This window comes from Bidens hawaiensis, unplaced genomic scaffold (genome assembly GCF_021521415.1).
Source record: "Bidens hawaiensis isolate Kalapana, Puna unplaced genomic scaffold, B.hawaiensis_p1.1 tig00002423_1, whole genome shotgun sequence".
Lineage (NCBI taxonomy): Eukaryota > Viridiplantae > Streptophyta > Magnoliopsida > Asterales > Asteraceae > Bidens > Bidens hawaiensis.
The window spans coordinates 1,870,948-1,889,473 of NW_027491133.1; the positions used below are offsets into that span (position 1 = coordinate 1,870,948).

Sequence of the window (18,526 nt, forward strand, 5' to 3'; positions counted from 1 at the left end):
GTTTAACGTTCTCATTGATCTATCTCAATACTAAAAAACCCTAGGTGTATAATCAGCTGTTCATAGCATCATCTTGCTGCAATTGTTGGGAATTCCCGAGTTGTTTCATGGCTTGGTGCGTGGGACGGCTAGGATATTAAATTAGCGTGCAAGTTAATGAATAAATAATACTCCATATTAATCAATTTATGGATGATTATCTAGTTTCCTATTTGATATATGTTAGGAAGATGATTATTATGGAATTGATTATTTAGAATCTCGATTATAGTATAACGTGTTAGGTTAGCTATAAATATCGTGTTTAGGGTATGAGACAATTTGTATCAAGTTTTTTAGTTATATTTTTCTTGATCAATAAAGTTTGGGCGTTAGCCATATCGTTTGTGACGATTACATTCTTTGATTACCAGAGCAATTACAACATATAATTAGTTTTTAAATCTTAATATCTAATTGTTTAGACAAGTTATGTTGTTCTTTCGATTAGGTGTTGTATTATGGAGTTTGCAACATCGTGTTTTGTTCAGATAGTGTTGTGTGTGTTGTTAAGAGATTCTTGTCTATTCATACGAGATCCTTGGTTCTAAACCCAGACAAAAAATATATTTATATAGGAGATTTGGGAGTTTGTTATGGGTAATGTTAAAGAAGAAAAAGATTATGAGGACATAAACATAATCTAATAAAGCTATTTGGTTGTCTTATCAACTTTCATATCTACGTTATATTATTTTACTATTCTATAAGATATTCCATATATTATTATTTATTTTGTTTGTAACTTGTCAATTTATATCTTTAATCTTTATGCATAGAGAATTAGAGATGCTCTTTCACGTAATATAATAAACAATATAGTGGATTTTTTATTAACTAAGCATGATATTTGTCATTGGTTATTTATTAAAGAAGTTCATGTGACTGCCGATCATAAACAATCCTAAACTCTTAACACTCTTTCTTGAAAATTTCATACTAAATGAACTATTATTTTTGTCTTTGTTGCTATTTGTACATCTATAGTTTTGATTTAGATCTACCAATTCTTCTATCTTGTCACTGAATGATGTTATGCTAACAGATAATCAAACAATATCCTTAAAACTATATATAGAAGTTATGTTTCTAGAACGATCCTTTTGTTGTTCGACAATTTTGTAATTTTCCTAAACTATATGTCAAAGTTACTATCGTAAGTCGTAACCAGGTGAAATCATATATTACTCTCTCCGTCCATTTGAAAGTGTCCACATTTCCTTTTTAATTTGTCTCATTACAAATGTCCACTTTTAAACTTTATTAATTAATTTCCATATTTACCCTTAAAAGTGCAATCATTCAACTTTATTAAATTTTGTCTTTTTATATATGTTAAGGACATTAAAGTCATTTGTTAAGAAAAAAGTACAATCATTTAAATTTTCTTAAATTTTGTTTGTAGAGGGACGGAGAGAGTATTAAATAAATAAAACACAAAATACTTTGATTATTTGTTCTCGATCTTAATATATGTATTGCTTTGATTGAATGTATTGAATGTTTTGCTCAACAAAAAAAGTATATGAAGAGATATATAGCTACGGTATTTGGATCTATGGAATCCGGATTGTGTTAGGTTCACCCATGAACCCACGGAGCTTCGATTAAAGGTGTACAAATCGGGTATTAGAAAAACCCGGGATCAGGTATGATCGGGTTTAAAATCGGGTATTAGCAATAATCGGGTCGGGTATTGGCTTGAAAAACCATACCCTGTGTACTGGGTTCGGGTCGGGTATTAAATCGGGTCTTCAATACCCGGTTATTTGAATACCTTATTTCCGGGTATTGAAAATACCTGTTTTATGGGTTGGTTTGAATACCCTACTTTCCAGGTATTAAAAAAACCCTTTTTTATAACATTTTTCTTCTGTAAATGGGTATGCCTAATTTTTTATATCATAACTCCATTTTTTTTTTGCACACAAACTTCAAAGTTCATTAAAATATATATAAACAACTAAACAATGATACGAAAAACATATATTTTATGTGTTTTCAGTTGTTTGGTATATCAAAATGTGTTACTCTAAACAAATATTTATATCATATATGTGTTCCAAAAAAGATTCGTTGGAGAACGACTATAGATCTGTGGGCAGCCACACAAAAACAGGTGCACAAACACTAATATCAGGGTATGCAAAAAACCCGGGTTTCGGGTATTCCTAGAACCAGGTTTCGGGTATTATCGGGTTTAGATCGGGTACGGATTCGGGTTTCAACATTGAAAGTCATAACCTATCTGTACCTTACGGGTAGGGTCAAGTTCGGGTATTAAAAACCCGGGATTTAAAAAAACCAATTCCGGTTTTTTTTCGAGTCCGGTTTCGAGGGTTTTTATGTGCGCCTCTAGCTTCGACTATGTGGTGTGCATGTTTACGTGGTAAAGTGATCACCAATCACATGTAAGATAACATAAATATGGTTATATCAACCAATCACATGTAAGATAATTAATATAAATATGGTTATACGACAACTAACAATACCCACTAATTAGGTCATTCAATCCCTCACAAATACTTATTTTCCCGATGGTATTCAAATATTAATTTATACACTGAACTAGTTTTTATCCATCACATTATGGAGGTTGTTTTATATTATTTGTTTCTAATATTTATTTATGTTTTGAATTTTTATTTTTTTATTGTATGAAAGTTAATAATATACTTATGGTTTAATGATAAATTGTTTCACAAATAAATGAGATGTTATAACCCGGTTTAAAAACTATATGGGTTTGATGAGACCCAAGGCCCGTTTTTTTACTATAAAATTGGTTTTTAATTATAAATAATATCTATAATATATATAAACGAAAATCAAAAAATCCCAGGTGTCGCGATGTGGTCGCTCCCTCGTTTTTTGGATTCACCAGATTTGCTTGATTTTTAAATGGAGGCTTCTCATGCATTTGACCCGAATTCATGGGTATGAGTCTTATCAAACCCATATATTTCTTAAACGGGTTATAACATCTCATTAAATTAAATACTAATCTTACCAAATATACTAAAAATAATAATGTAGGTATATACTAAAAAATTAATATATGATTTATTTAAAAAAAGATATATATTATTTATAATTAAAAAACCAATTTGTAGTATAAAAAATAAACTGGTCTTTGGTCTCATCAAACACATATGGCTTTTAAACCGGTTTATAACTTCTCATTTATTTGTGAAACAATTTATAATCAAACCATAAGTATATTATTAACTTTCATACAATAAAATAGATAAAAATTCAAAAATTAAATAAATATTAGAAAAAAATAATATAAAACAACCCCCGTAATACGGGGGATAAAAACTAGTGTGTGTATATATATATATATTTAAATAAATCAAATATTAATTTTTAGTATATCCCTACTTTATATGATTTTTATATTAAATATTTGGTGAGATTAGTTTTTAATTTAATAAGATGTTATAACGCGTTTAAGAAATATTTGGGTTTGATAAGACCCATACACGTAAATTCGGGTCAAATGCATGAGAAAACTCCATTTAAAAATCAAGCAAATTTGATGACTCCAAAAAAAAGGGGAATTGACCATATCGCGCCACATAGGATTTTTATGCCTTCATTTATATATATTATAGATAGATAGATGATGGATATTTATAGATTTTACTTAATGTGACGAGCTAACAACGTTTTGTGTTGCAAATTCATCCACTCCAAAACCGCTTAAGAATTGTCTCATGATGTGAAAGCTAGTATCTAAATCCTCTTGGCGCCGTATTCTTGCTTCTTCGTATATATGAATATCCACGACAACCACCACTTGACCGAGTCATACATACGGATATTCATCTCATTACCTACCCGTCCGTCATGCCACGATTTAATGTCAAATTCATAAATCAAGCACGTGTTCTTAGTGCGTTATGCGTTCCATTCATAAATCCAATGTAGCATTTTGGAAATATCCCATACAAACAAACAAACAAAAAAAAGAGAAGAAAAAACATGGTCGGCCTCACCAAGAATTTAGGACTTTAAAGCAAATTCTTTTAATCCCAACACGCCACTCCTTACTTTCAAGATTCAACTTTAAAACAAAACATATATTATATTACATTAATTTCTCACTTGTGTTCTTGGTTAGATTTGGCCATCTAACTTTCTATTGTTCATATCTTTCCAGATTTAGCAACCAAATGGGTTCTCTAATCATCCCATCCAAACTCAACACTTCATCTTCACTTCTTGATCACCATCAAAGCTCTTTGTTCATCTTCAAAACACCATCAAAGACCAAGAAGATTCACTCACCTGTAACCAGAAATCATGCAACCTTTTTTTTTTTTAAAAAAAAAGAAGTTATTGTGGGGCTTTTGATGGATATGTGGTTTGTTGTGATTGAATCTGCAGGTTGCAAGATTATTTGGGCCATCAATATTTGAAGCTTCAAAGCTAAAAGTGTTGTTCTTGGGAGTTGATGAGAAGAAACATCCTGGGAATCTGCCAAGAACATACACACTTACACATAGTGATATTACCTCCAAGTTAACTCTTGCCATCTCTCAGAACATCAATAATTCTCAGGTAGTTTTAGTCTTTTTGTTTATTATTTGAAGAATTTTGTTTTAAGAAAATTATGATAGAATGAATACAGTGGATTGATTATTCCATTTGAGTAATAGAAATATTGTCTATTATGATTTTTATTATTATTATTTAAGAGATCTACATATTTAAAGGAAAGCCTTTAAATATTATTATTATTCATCGTTATTATTTAAAGACAGAGCCTTTAAACACATAAGTTTGAGACGGAAAATCTTGAGTTAAGATTCTACGGTTCACAAAGTGAAAAGAATTTTACTATTAAAAAAAATCTACACATGTAACAAGTGTAAAGGCATCCGTTAAAATTTCTTAACCGTATAGTAAGTTTGGACCCTTATTCTTTAAACAACAAACTTTATATGTTGAGGCTTGAGTTTGTTGCTGATGTTAAACTCTTAACTTCTTTGAGGCTTTTGTGGATCTGATTCATCCAGCTCACGATTGATCTGCTCTTTTGCGTCCTGTATCTAAACTTGTCTTCGATTTTCTTTTCTTTTACATTTTGTTTCATCATGTGTCCCCATCTTCCTTTCACACAAGTATACGATTTTTTTATATATGTATACTAGTATAGATTATGTGATATGTGATATGATATTAATTAATTTATCTATCTAGCTATCCTATATAATATAGGAATCCATTTTTTTACACATGTCAATCTAATATTTCTTTATTTTTACTTTTGTCTAGTCAAAATATTATCCTATATGATAAAGAAATCAATTTTTTGACATGTGTCAATCTAATATTTCTCTAGTTTTACTTAATATTATTGCAATATTATCATTTTAACTTTTTTATTTATCTTTTTTTATTTTATTTATAAGAAAATATACTCAAGATATACGTGAATTGTAACTTTAAGATATTTATGTAATATTTAATTTTTTGCTTTATTCTGTTTTCCTTTTAAATTATTTAGGCCCGTGTAATACACAAGTTTTTAACAAGTTTTTAACCTAGTATTGTATATAGTAATTTTTGTAGAATGTGAATAGTAACTATATTTGAAAAATTTCTCAAAATAACACATTTTAGGAAAGAAAGTTCAAATATGTCATTCACTTTTGCTAATTCTAGAAATAGCCCATCCCTATCTAATCATGGCGATGAGATTTTGGAGTCAGCGTTTAGTTTTAAAAGGCCAATAAAAACAGACCCGTAGGTGTCCAAACTCATCTTGACGATGCGATTTGAGCTCAAGCTCATCTTCGACGATGAGTTTGAATGTCACGTGTCATCTTGTCAATGGCACATAAATTTCATCGCCATAATTAAAACGGGCTATTTATGGAATTAAGCAAAAGTGGAGACATTTTTGGACTCTCTTTCCTAAAACGGATCATTTTAGGAATTTTCCTCATTAGTTTTTATTTTTTTTTCCAAGTCTTAAATATTTTTATTATATTATAATAACTAATTATATATATATATATATATATGATTAATTTATTAATTATTTTCATTTTACTGTTATACTTTTTAAAGAGATCTACTCAAGTCGATAAATTATTAAGGTATATAACAAGTTCGAATTTGACTCATACTGGGTTTTCTGTAGTGGGTTTTCCCCAGAACAGGTGATGTTGGTTTTGGTTACCCAACGCTGTTTACAATCATGGGCATATGAAGTCGTCTTTTGTTATTGGGATACCCTAAATAACCGAACTTTATTTATAAATTGATAATTTCTTTTGACACGTGTTAAACTATAATTTTATGAAATTCTGCTCACGTGACAATTTGACATTGATTTTTATTTGACGTTGATTCATCATCATGTGTCCTTGTCTTCTTTTCAGTTATATGTAACATATTTAATGTATGTGTATTTCTATTTTTTTTTCGAACGGATGTGTATTTCTATTAATTATCCGGTAACTAATCAACCAGTATAACTAAATTATATATAGAAACAAACATAGTTTTCTCACAAGATCGATAAGTAAAGATGATAAGAGAGTAAGAGTATTTAGTACAAATTTATTTATAGTCACCAAATTTCACATAAAAAAATTAGCAATAGCTAAATTTATATAAAAAAAAAAGAAAACAAATAAAGGTATCCATACAAGATATAATGAAATAAACTAATTTATATTAAATAAGAGATTACAAGTTTGGGAAAATGTCCATTGGACCCTTATCTTTAACAATGTGTCACGGTTATCTTTTAACTTCATTGTGGGTACCCCGTACCCTTACAACGCATACGATAAGGCCTTTGTCAAAACAACATTCGTGAAAAGTGTCCGTTTGATGTGGAGGAAGGAGGTTACAACAAGAGAGAAGAGAAGAAGAGAAACATGATGACAAACACATGCGGGAGTGAAGGGGTGTTTTGCAAGAACAGGAGGAGAGAGAAAGTAACGTCAATTTAAAGTATTAACGATTTATATTCGATTTAAAGTACATGATAACTTTTTTAACAACAAACTAGACTAAATTAAGGTCTTAGACACTCCCTTTGAATAGTTACGTTTGGGGAGTTGATCATTTTGATTAAGTATGTGGGTTCTTTAGTTACGACAACATTATATGCTCTTTTAAATGCTTTTACAACAAAAGTGCAAAGACATAATTATGATATTATTATTTTGAGTTGTAGTTGCAAGGGTGGTATAGCAAGTTATGCAGGGATGAAGTGGTGGCCGAATGGAGAAAATTGAAAGAAAATATGTCTCTTCATGTACATTGTCACATTAGTGGTGGCCATTTTTTTCTAGACTTATGTGCTCGTCTTAGGTTCTTCATTTTTACCAAAGAACTACCTCTGGTACGTACAAAAATCAATCTTTCTTTTTTAAAAAAAAAATAAGTATTAATGCATGATGTTCAACTATAGGTGTTGAAGGCATTTGCTCATGGAGATGGTAATTTGTTGAACAATTATCCTGACCTACAAGAAGCTTTGGTTTGGGTTTACTTTCACTCCAACATTCCCGAGTTTAACAGGGTGGAATGTTGGGGTCCGCTTAAAGAAGCCGGTGGGTCCTCTTTTAGGCGTGGACCTACCACACCTATTGATATGATTCCAAGTCCGTGTCAAATGGACTGCTCGTGTTGTTTTCCATCGGTGACCTCAATCCCATGGTCAAAAGACGTTGCCAATGGTGTGAGAGACGAGATTTGGACACCCGAAGGCTTAGGACAAAAAAATTGATTATTGAAGGGTCATTGAAATGTAAATGAGATCCTAACAGAACCCGATCAAGAAAGATAAATATGGGTGTTGGATATTGTTTGTGTTCCATGTTGTTTATATATATTCTTTTATTGTGATATGTAACACTCGTATGAATATATGTTCGGTAGTTTACGATGACTTGCAAACAAGCAAATTTACCAGTTCAAATTTTTGGAAACGGCCCAGTTTTATAGTTCGTCTTTGGCCTTAAAATGGAGCCGAATGTCTCAATGAAAACATCTCTATCTCTTGGTATGGGGAAAACCTACCCTCGTCCCACCTTCCAGAACGTCATCATATGAGTGAGATTTTACTAATAAATTCAATTTAAACAGCTAAATTCAATTTTACAAGAGATGAGGCTGTGACACTAGGGCCTTTACACAATATTATTGGAAGCCCAACTTATTCCTAAATACTATATTCCAATACACATGACCCTTATACAACTTGTATGGGCTATATGGGTTGTATAAGTGTTAGATGATGTTAACAAAAACCTACACGTGTCGTATATCATGTGTCAAACCCTAAACCTCGGCCTAGGCGTATGACACGTATGTTGGTACCACATTTGTAAATAAATCAGAGTTACGTTTAAAAGCGGAAGTCTTTAGAAACATGTGGATTTAAAATATACTATTTACATACACAAAATACGGGATTTAAAAGCTCCTGTGTAGTGTTTAGAGATTTCTTGTTTTAATTACTAAACCACCATTTATATTATATCAAATTTTAAAAACAATCCGAGCTATCGGATATCTTGAGCACTTCATCATCCCAAGCTCTAACCATGTTCACCTGCAAAATGTTAAGAAAATACGTCAGCAACGAATGCTGGTGAATATGCTGACGCTAAAAATATTTTCTTTTACTTGATCACCCCTCGAGACTACGCAGGTCTCGACCCATTGTGGCTTAGGAATAACCAAGTTCAAACAATACAATCATAAACTCGAGTCTCTACACTCGAAACCCAGCAAACACCACAATGTTCGAATAGTTGAGTACCTATTCGTATACACAAGGTCATACTCCTCGCAGGCAGTAATTGTGACCATGTGTGATGTGCCCATCACATATGTAAGGATCCATACAAACGTACACGATAGCCTGAGACCAGTGTTTATACCCTTTATTTATAAATGTTTTAGAAACACTTAGTCTAATGTAAACCTTTTCTTTTAACACGTTTCACTTATTGAAACAAGTTTGTAAAGTTGGGGCGTATTCACCTTTTTAATTTGGATCGGCTTCAAACACCGTCCGAGGGTCTTTCCCGTTGCTATCTCGCACCTATAGTACAAGTATAACCTTTTGTTAGTCGGATATACAATCCGGCTTAAGACCTTTAGTCTTTTTATAATCTTTACCTCGATTATTTTCTTTTCGTGAACCTTTAGTTCAAATCTCTTTTCTTTACTTTAAAACCTTTAGTTAAAACGTATTCTTATATTAAAAGTCTTTCTTTTAATTTATATTATAAACCTTTAGTTTATTTTCATAAAATCCTATGTTTTTTCTTCTCTAAGAAACATATTATTTTATTTTCTTTATTATTTAAGAATAGTTATTTATTACTTAAATAATATTTATAACAAATAATCACATATATATATAATCACACATATATATAAATATTCATAATTTCTTTCTAATCTTTTCTTTGTTATATTTTCTTTTTATTTATCGAGGTATCGAGTATAACCTCGACTTAGGGTGTTAAGCCTTTATAATATTTTATTATTATTTTATTCAGGCATTATGCCTACCTTGGTTGGCTTATGAAAACCCTAAACACTCCAACGCCGCTTCACCTTCTTTTTTTCTTGACCAAAACCCTTTCCTTCAACATTCTTTCCATGGCACGCAAAACGTTGCACACCAACTGTAACATCCGAAAATATGAAAAAAAAACCTAATATAATAAATACAATCAAGTATTGCAAAAAATGGTTATACCGGATCTTTAATGTTTCGAATGTTGGACATTTGATATTAAATATAAAGTCTAAATGATAAGATGCACTAATGATATTAATAAACACACATAAAACCTTACGTATTGACAGATAAATAAAACATTTGAATGCCTTTCAACTAATTAAATTAATTAAATCAATATGGAAAAAATAGACTTCATTGTCAGCCGGCATAATAATAATAATAATAATAATAATAATAATAATAATAATAATAATAATTTTAAATTAGTAAACCATGAAATAGAGGGAAAGAATTTTCAAGGAAAACAATTGTACAGCTATCATGCATGGTAACCTTTACAAACTCGATAAATTATGACGCGACATTCCTTTTCGAAAACCATAGTGACGGAAAATACGGGATTTCAACAATCAACAGATCATCTTAGTTTATACACCCTAACCGACTCATTCATCTCATAAAACCCTTCTAAAAAGGTTTTCTTCCCCTCATCACATCATCGCCGCCTTATAAGTTGACGGAACCGTCGCAGCCGTTTTCATTTTCTCTTTTGGGGTCACCAGAGACAACCATTGCTTGTCGTTGTTCCTTGCTACTCCGTGTTAAGCTGCCGCCATCGTGATTAAGTACCGACGCCACCATAGCCATACACCGCTGCTCTGCCACTCACGTTTTGTCCGCGTGAAGCCGCCACACTTTAATCCGTTTGCCACTGAACCGCCGTAGAAGGTAACCCGTAACCCCATATCGATCTATGCTAATGGTTTCGTTACATCAGTTACCAAAGGGTCGGCTTAATATGTCCTGGCTAATGGGTTTACAAAAGGAAAACTAAACATATGTTTTAAAACATATAGATTCGAAATCAATTTCTGGAGTCTGGTATAGATTGGAATGCCAAATTTAATATTTGTTTATTTTATTCTATTCTTTTCGTCAATTGTCTGTGATCCAAAGCTGATGTTGAATAATTTATATTAATAATAAAGGGATTTATTTGTAAGTGATGTTGAAAAGTTTGGGACATGATGTTTACTACTAATATATATTTATATGGGATTCACGTAAACAGTTTTATGAACTTGGTGTAACTATTAAAGTGTGTAGTATAAAGGAGTAATTATAATGAGATAATTATATAACTTCACCAAATAAATAAAGAATACATGATATCAAAGCATAACATAAATTATAATAATATTGTAGGGTCTCGTGACGTTTAATCAAGCTTAAGTCCTTTTACGGTTATTGCTACTCGCTTATAAGGTGTGGATTCTGTGGTCTTTTACTTGTAGCGTAAATATTGTTTTCATCATTCTCATAGTGTACAGGTTTCGTGGCCTTGCACTAGTAGCGTCATATAGTGTCTTCGTTTTCATAACATATGAGTTCTTGATTCATTAATTGTAGCATAATATTTGTTTCATGGTATCGTGTCACCGTTATATATGGCCAATTGTCTTATTGGTCATTGTTTATTTGATAAGTGAAATTGTCATGCATGCGATAGATCAATCCTTTAGCCTCATTGTCGCATGTTCCTATTGATCATTGATTATAGTTATTGAATCGTTATATATGGTTATTATTGTTTATTGAAAATATATTGTTTCATTGATCTCAATACCCGAGCACATCCATCTATGGGGACACAGGGCGTCAATCGAGGCACCTTTGACGTGCTTTATCTGTGGCAGAGCGATTAGTCCACAACTTCTCTATTTTATTGTGCGATGAGAGCATATATTGATTACTGAGAGGCGTATGGATCGATCCTACGTAAATTGTTAATGGAGTGAGATGATTAGGTGTGTGTGCCCACATTCCTATCTCACTTAATTATTGGTGCATTAGTCTGCAGCTAATGTACATACTGTATTATTACTGTCACTGTTATTGTTATTGGCTCACATGGGTATTTCCATAATATTGTTATTGTACTGATTCATAACTGATAGCTCAATGTATTGTTACTGTTATCGGCTCGCATAATATAACTGTTTCTCCTTTGATTGTTTATCTTATCGTATCGTTCTTCGTCGTTTATTGTAATTGCTATTGTTTTCTCCGTTACTGGGCAACTTTTGGCTCAGCCGTGTTTCTTGTTTTGTGTTTTCTTTTATTTGTTACAGGTACTCAAGGGAACCATGGGAATGTGTGATAAGAGAGTAAAAGTAAAAGACTAGAAGAAATCGAGGAACTAAATAAATTCTTTTGAGTTAAACAACTTTATTTAATTTCGTTTTGTCAAGTACTTTTAATGTTAAATGTTTTTGGACCGTTGTGCGGTTTTCAATTAGGGTTAAGACATTAAATGAAAATGCTTTTAATGTCAGTAATTACCGTATCGAATGACACGTCAGCCCTAACCGGGCTGGGGTGTTACACCAACACTTCTTCATTCGTCGGCACGCTTCTCGAGGCGAGTCATCGGGTTGTTAAGATGGTAACTCCTTCTGAATTGAAATGTTGTAGGAATGTGGCACGATTATCGAGGAACGTCGGTATAAAAAGCACAGGAATCGAGGAATCGAGGGCACGAACTTCGAGTTAATCGAGGGTATAGTTCTTGAACTTAGAGAGATGCTAGAGAGATGATATGTGTGTGAGATTTGAGGTGTGAGAAGCATGAACCCGCAACTTGCCATTTATAGGCAAATCAGGGGAGGCATCGCGATACGTGATGGCCTCCTTGGCTGGCCCATCGCGTATCGCGATGTAGCCTTGCGCAGTCACCATGTAGGACTGCCACGTGTCGCCACGTGGCGAACGATGTGCCACGTGTGGCCACGTGGCATGCCACGCGTCTCGTTGTCAGACAACCCATCGCGATACGCGATGGGTTTTTCCTTCTGATCCATCGCGTATCGCGATGGGTCAGGAAAACAAGAATTTTATTTTTAACCATAAGGTTTGAATTTTGACAGTTTTGGTCCTTTGACTTTAGAATCTTGTCAGTTCATCCACAAAGAATTATACGAGTCGTATATGGTCAATATGAGGTATATAGTTCATCCACAAAGTACTATACACAGCGTATAAGGCCTATACAAGGCATATATGCCTATGAAGAACTATACGAGATATCATGGCATGTACGACTCATATAGGCCTATAGGAGACTAGGAGTTGTATAGGCCCTGCAGGGCAGACTAGAGGGTAGTGTCGGTTGGATCGTCGACTGGGACACGTAATTTTTAGGGGCCAAAATTTTCATATCTTTTATTTTATATATATATATATATATATATATATATATATAAAACTTAAAAAATATGATTTGATCTTTACCATCTCACAATTACTGAGCCCAAAATTCTTTTTTATTCATAATCCATTTAATCAAGTTTAAGTTATTAGGCCAAACTAAAACTAAAAAAATTAGATACAAACCCAATGCAAAATAAAAAGAAATAGTGGTCGATTGAAATTCCTTTTTGGTTTCTTCCTTATTTGCGAATGTTGAAAAAAACCTAAACAACGACCAACCCAACCGACCACCACTGTTGGTTTGTTGTTGACCGCCAGGCTCCTCTACAGTTGACCATGCTAGCCACCAGTACCAAACTATTTTTTTCCTAATGTTAGGAGAGTTTTACGAATCATTGGTTAATCATTATTCATTACGATATTTGATTTTAACAATATATTTTTCTATGTTTATTTTTATAATATTAAGCGTCGTTTAAACAATTAGCTTATATATTTCGTTATTTGTTAAGGCTATAGGCCTTTTTATTTCGGCCCGGCCGATGTATCTAAATCCTCGAAAACGACCCTGAGGCCCTATAAACATAAGGAGGATGGTGTATGAACATAACATCCCTTTTATAATTCTAAGTTCATAATAACTTTTATATAATTTGTTTAACTTGAAGCATTTTATAATATAACCGTTAGGGGGCCCTATAAACATAAGGAGGATGGTATATGAACATAACATCACTTTTATAATTCTAAGTTCATAATAACTTTTATATAATTTGTTTAACTTGAAGCATTTTATAATATATTATACCGTTAGGGTAAACAAGTTCGAATAAACAAACTAGTACAATTAAATCCCATAGTCATCTCAAATATGTGAAAGTTTAAATATTAATTTTAGTGTTACACTTGAATACCATTCCATTATCCATCACAACCGCTTCAGATTCTCTCTTCTGTTTCAGATTTTATTAAAATGCATACTAAAGGACTATGTCGTTTTGCGATTAAACGTTAACAAATATCATTTGTTTTTGCGTGAATTTACATTTTTGTGTATGTGATAGGTCCCATGTTGAAGGGAGCGAGAAAACAAGTTAAATGAAGAAAAATCAGCTAAAACAGGGATCAGATGAAGCTGGTACGCACAAACGAAGTTTAAACGAGTCGAAAAATGAGATTCGGACACACAAAGGGCCTGGTCGCGCTACCAGGTGACCCTTGCTGCTATCGTGTGACGGCACCCTAGGAGGTTATATCAGCTGCCAAAGTCACCTAACCCGTCTATTTTGTCCTATATGAGCTGGTTGGACCAGGTTTTAATAAATTAACTTGTTTTACAAGTTTTAATCATATATATATATATATATATATATATATATTTATAAAACCCTAGAACAAAAATAATAATCCCACCAGCCACCAAAGTGGCCTGAGGAACGAAGAATTAAGGAGGAGAAGCTGTCGGTTCGTAGTTTGATTCGTTATTTGTCGGTTTTTGAATTATTAACGATTGTAAGTTCATTTTGAGTTTTTAAACCACAAGACAAGTTTTAATCAGTTGTTTATGAACATTTTTATTAGTTATATCATTGTTATCTGCTGTTCCTTTAATATGATTGGCTAAACTTGTTTGAATCACCTAGGTTTGATGTTTAAAGGTTAAAATAAACTAGTTTAGGGTGCTTAACAAGTGGTTGATTGATTTTCTATTCTCAAAGTTCATATTTTGTGATTTAATCCCGTTTATATCTGCTACCGTAGATGTATCTTAGGTTGCATGAGTTCCGTGTGATTGATTATTGCATGAATTAGTTTTGTGTAGTCGTTAATTGCATAGTTCGGTTAATACTTTATATGTTGATTGATTGTGATAGACGTATCATTAGGGTTTGTGTTGCATAGATAATTAAAATCAGTAGATTAACCACCTTTGAGTTGGACCAAAACCTTAGGTATCGGCTTATCTTGCTAGTTAGTTGATCGGGTTAGTCGTTGCGAGACTACGTGCGGTTTTTTCCATTGTCGGCTAGGTTAAGTTTGTAAGTTGAGTTGTTTTACCGTAGGGACCCAGTTATCTTAGCCTCTCCTATGTTAGCTCTTCTCTAGAACCCTGGTTTCAACCACTTGTTAGCACCCAAGCCATCCTACAACCGTTAGATCATCCTACCTAGGTGATTCGCTTTCTCATTACTGTTACATACCGTTAAGTCTTTCAGTTAGTTCCGTTAAGTTAAGTTAAATCAGTTTAAAATAAATTAAATTAAAATAAATTAAATATTAAGGTAAGACTTTATTTAGGGTTTATAGTATGAGCCGTTCTCACGTGTCTTCGAGTTCGATATCTGGACTTTCTTTGCCTTTGTTATACGCGACATGTACACTTGCCGTTTGTGTGAATTAGGATTGATTGTTTGGTTTTTAAAGCTTAGTTGCGATTCATGATTATTATTTATATATATATCGCACATCAACTATGTATATTGTATAAGATTGTAAAGAAAAACAAAAGTTTTGGGATTTGACAACGTGAATATTTTTCCCTCGAAACTATTAAAATTTAAGAAAAGATTGCAAACACTTCGACATACCAACCCCAAGCCTATAATTGTCTAACTTTGTATCAAATTTGAAGTATTTGTGTCAATGATGATCGTCGTTTGAGTCAATCAAAAACCTAATTAAACTACCTAGATAGGATAAGTAAGGTATCGTATCCACCAGGAGTATGTGGTCAATGTAATTCGTGTACAGACTTAATATTATGAAGTAACTAGTTTTTAGTGCTGATCACACAAGCAATTAAAATGAATTTAGTGAACTAAGTAACAAACAAGTAAACGAGTTTCAAGCAATTAACAAAGTAAATCACACCCGGGAATTCAAGTAAGCAACATACAGTTATCTCATGCAACCTAACAGATTAATTATTAACGATTAACTACAGATTGATCAATCAGACAAAACCTTAGACATCAACAATCACTTTACACACGACACTGGTTATCAAACAGTCCTTGCCAGTGTGACTCAGTTAAGGGCAATCATATGTTTTATCGTATTCAATCTAACCAAACAGTTATATGATCAATTATCTAGCAACTGGTAACAAATCATTCAGACTAGCGTAAACCTAAACCGATTGAACACGCAGAAATAGCAAACATCAATAATCATATATCAATCATCAATAATCATACAAGAATATTCTTAGTCACATGAGAAAAACTATAAAGATTACAAACTATACATCCCGGGTGCGATTCTAGGAGATTAGCCGAGCCTTGACATCGTTAAATCTTCAATACGGATGATATGGATCATGTGTGAGGTCTTGGCACGAGCTATGATGGTGAAAATCGCCTCTTGGAGCTGCTGGAATCGCCTCTTGTTCGTCAAAACGGAGTTAGGGTTGTTTTTTATGAAGAATATGATTATAACCTAATTTTCCCGTCTGCACACCCCATCGAGATACGCAATGGGGTCTTCACTGGTCATCGCGTATCACGATGGACCAGAAAGTCAATATCATTTTTAAATTCTATCGCGATACGCAATGGGTCCTCAAGCAAGCCCATCGCGTACTTGTCACTAGCAAACTTCATTAAACTTTCTCGTTTCGCGTGCTGGACATCCCGGGTCTTCATACCATGTCACAACAGGTCCAAATTGTGTACTTTAACACCTGTGACCTGAAATCCAATAATACACGTATGAAGTATCGAAAGTTCTAGAATAAACTATTAAAACTAAATAATAAACGAACTAAAACATATAAAAATTAACCGACCGTCAGTAAACATTTAATTTTTCCTTCAATTGTGATCAGAACAATGTGTGAGAAACATTTCATGAAAAAAATGCTTAAATGAAGCAAAATATTCACAAAATTGAATGTGTTAACATTTTTAATTTTTATGTTGTCATTATGACAAAGTCGGGAAGCTCCCTAAAACTTATCAAAATCTTTTTCATGGTATAACTTAGAAAAACATAGTTCTTGAAGAACATCCGTCGTTACAATTTAATGTTCTCCTTTCCTTCGATGGGTGGTAAATTGATAAATATATTAATAAAGGTAACACTCCTTCTGTAAATAGGCTGAGTGGTTAGAACTACAATCGTATGAGAAGTTTTATTACCGAAATTGGTTCATAACCCAAATTCTTTCAATTATACATATATAACACCGAAAATGAAATTTTCAATAAAAAGAGTGTTCTCGGGTACGCTTTTGCACGTGCATTTTTTTATTAAGTTCATTTTAAAAAAATCATTTTGTGATAGAAATAAAATCAATTAATGTACACATATTATAGATACAATCATAATGTAATACAATTTTTCATATACGTTATATAATTATTTGCTTTACTTGTAATTTTATATCTGGATCATCACGTGTATGACACGGGCTCTAAAAATTAGTAAGTATATATATATGTATATATATATATATAATAATGCATGCGTATGAAGTAAATGTATGTCTTATACCTACTAGAATGTGAAGAAAAAGCGGGTATGATATACGGGCCTACGAGTGATACCTTATAAGTTAGGATGACATATCACTCTAACTTTGCATAGGACGTAGCCAATATGTGGTGTGAACATTAGAGAGGATTAAGCCTCTACATGTTCGCGTGTATAGGTGGGTTAACTTAATTACTAGTAATGGCAAGCCTCTACGTGCTTTCGTGAATAAGTTGTGTGACGTAAGTGCTAGAGAGGGCAAGCCTTTACGTGCTTTTCGTGAATATGTTGTATGACGTAAGTGTTAGCGAGGGCAAGCCTCTACGTGCTTTCGTGAATAAGTTGCGTAAGGTAAGTGCTAGCGAGGGCAAGCCTCTACATGCTTTCGTGAATAAGTTGTGTGATGTAAGTGCTCAATAGGGAAAACCTCTAGTTGCTTTCGTGCGTTAGGGCGTAAGTATAAGAAAGGGCAAGCCTTTACGTACTTACAGTGTATGTAAGATGTCGAGTTAATGTATGTGGTAAAATGAGTAAGTGTCTTATTAATATATATATGAATATGTTAAAGGTGAAGGATGAGTCATGGTGTATAAAGTGGAGTCGTAAACTAGAACTCACTCAGCGTAGCTGTATTTTAGTATGCACGCAAGTGAGTAGAATAAAACAGCTGGCTTGAGGTAGGACACATGCCATCTAAGAATAAAGACTGACATCGGAAGAAGAAAGAATTATGTCACGTTTTTATATTTGAACTTTTAAGTTAAGTGTTAACGTTTTTGGAAGAGTTTTGGATATTTGTAACATATGGTTGAAGATTTAATTATTTCGCGTAGGTTTTAATTCACTCTAATATTTTCAAGTAGGGCACACGGGGCCTTAGATGCCGGGTGTGACAATAAGTCAATAAAAGAGGGGGGCGGGGTGTTATTAATCCTTCATCAAGAGAGATTTATTATATTTTACTCTTTTAGATTGTTTGGTGAAGAGTTGCTAAACAAAGAGTAGTTGAAGTAAAATTGTAGAAAAGTTCTCACCAATATATTTTCCGAATTTATGCGATAGTAATAGATG

At 32.9% G+C, this 18,526-nt stretch overlaps 1 protein-coding gene across 1 annotated transcript; it reads left to right on the forward strand.

Annotated features, from left to right (window-relative positions):
* Positions 1 to 4,197: 4,197 nt before the first annotated feature.
* Positions 4,198 to 7,960, forward strand: LOC143619297 (protein STAY-GREEN 1, chloroplastic-like). Its single transcript, XM_077091258.1, has 4 exons — positions 4,198 to 4,337; positions 4,435 to 4,608; positions 7,244 to 7,411; positions 7,481 to 7,960. Exons 1-4 carry the CDS (start codon positions 4,221 to 4,223, stop codon positions 7,796 to 7,798), a joined length of 777 nt encoding a protein of 258 aa, XP_076947373.1. The 5' UTR covers positions 4,198 to 4,220; the 3' UTR covers positions 7,799 to 7,960.
* Positions 7,961 to 18,526: the final 10,566 nt, after the last annotated feature.

What these genes read in the sequence shown, in the direction of transcription:
- LOC143619297 (XM_077091258.1), top strand. Translation starts at nt 4,221, where the DNA reads ATGGGTTCTCTAATCATCCCATCCAAACTCAACACTTCATCTTCACTT. An exon ending in CCAAGAAGATTCACTCACCT is followed by an intron (nt 4,338 to 4,434) that starts GTAACCAGAAAT and finishes TTGAATCTGCAG; the next exon opens with GTTGCAAGATTATTTGGGCC. An exon ending in TTACCAAAGAACTACCTCTG is followed by an intron (nt 7,412 to 7,480) that starts GTACGTACAAAA and finishes GTTCAACTATAG; the next exon opens with GTGTTGAAGGCATTTGCTCA.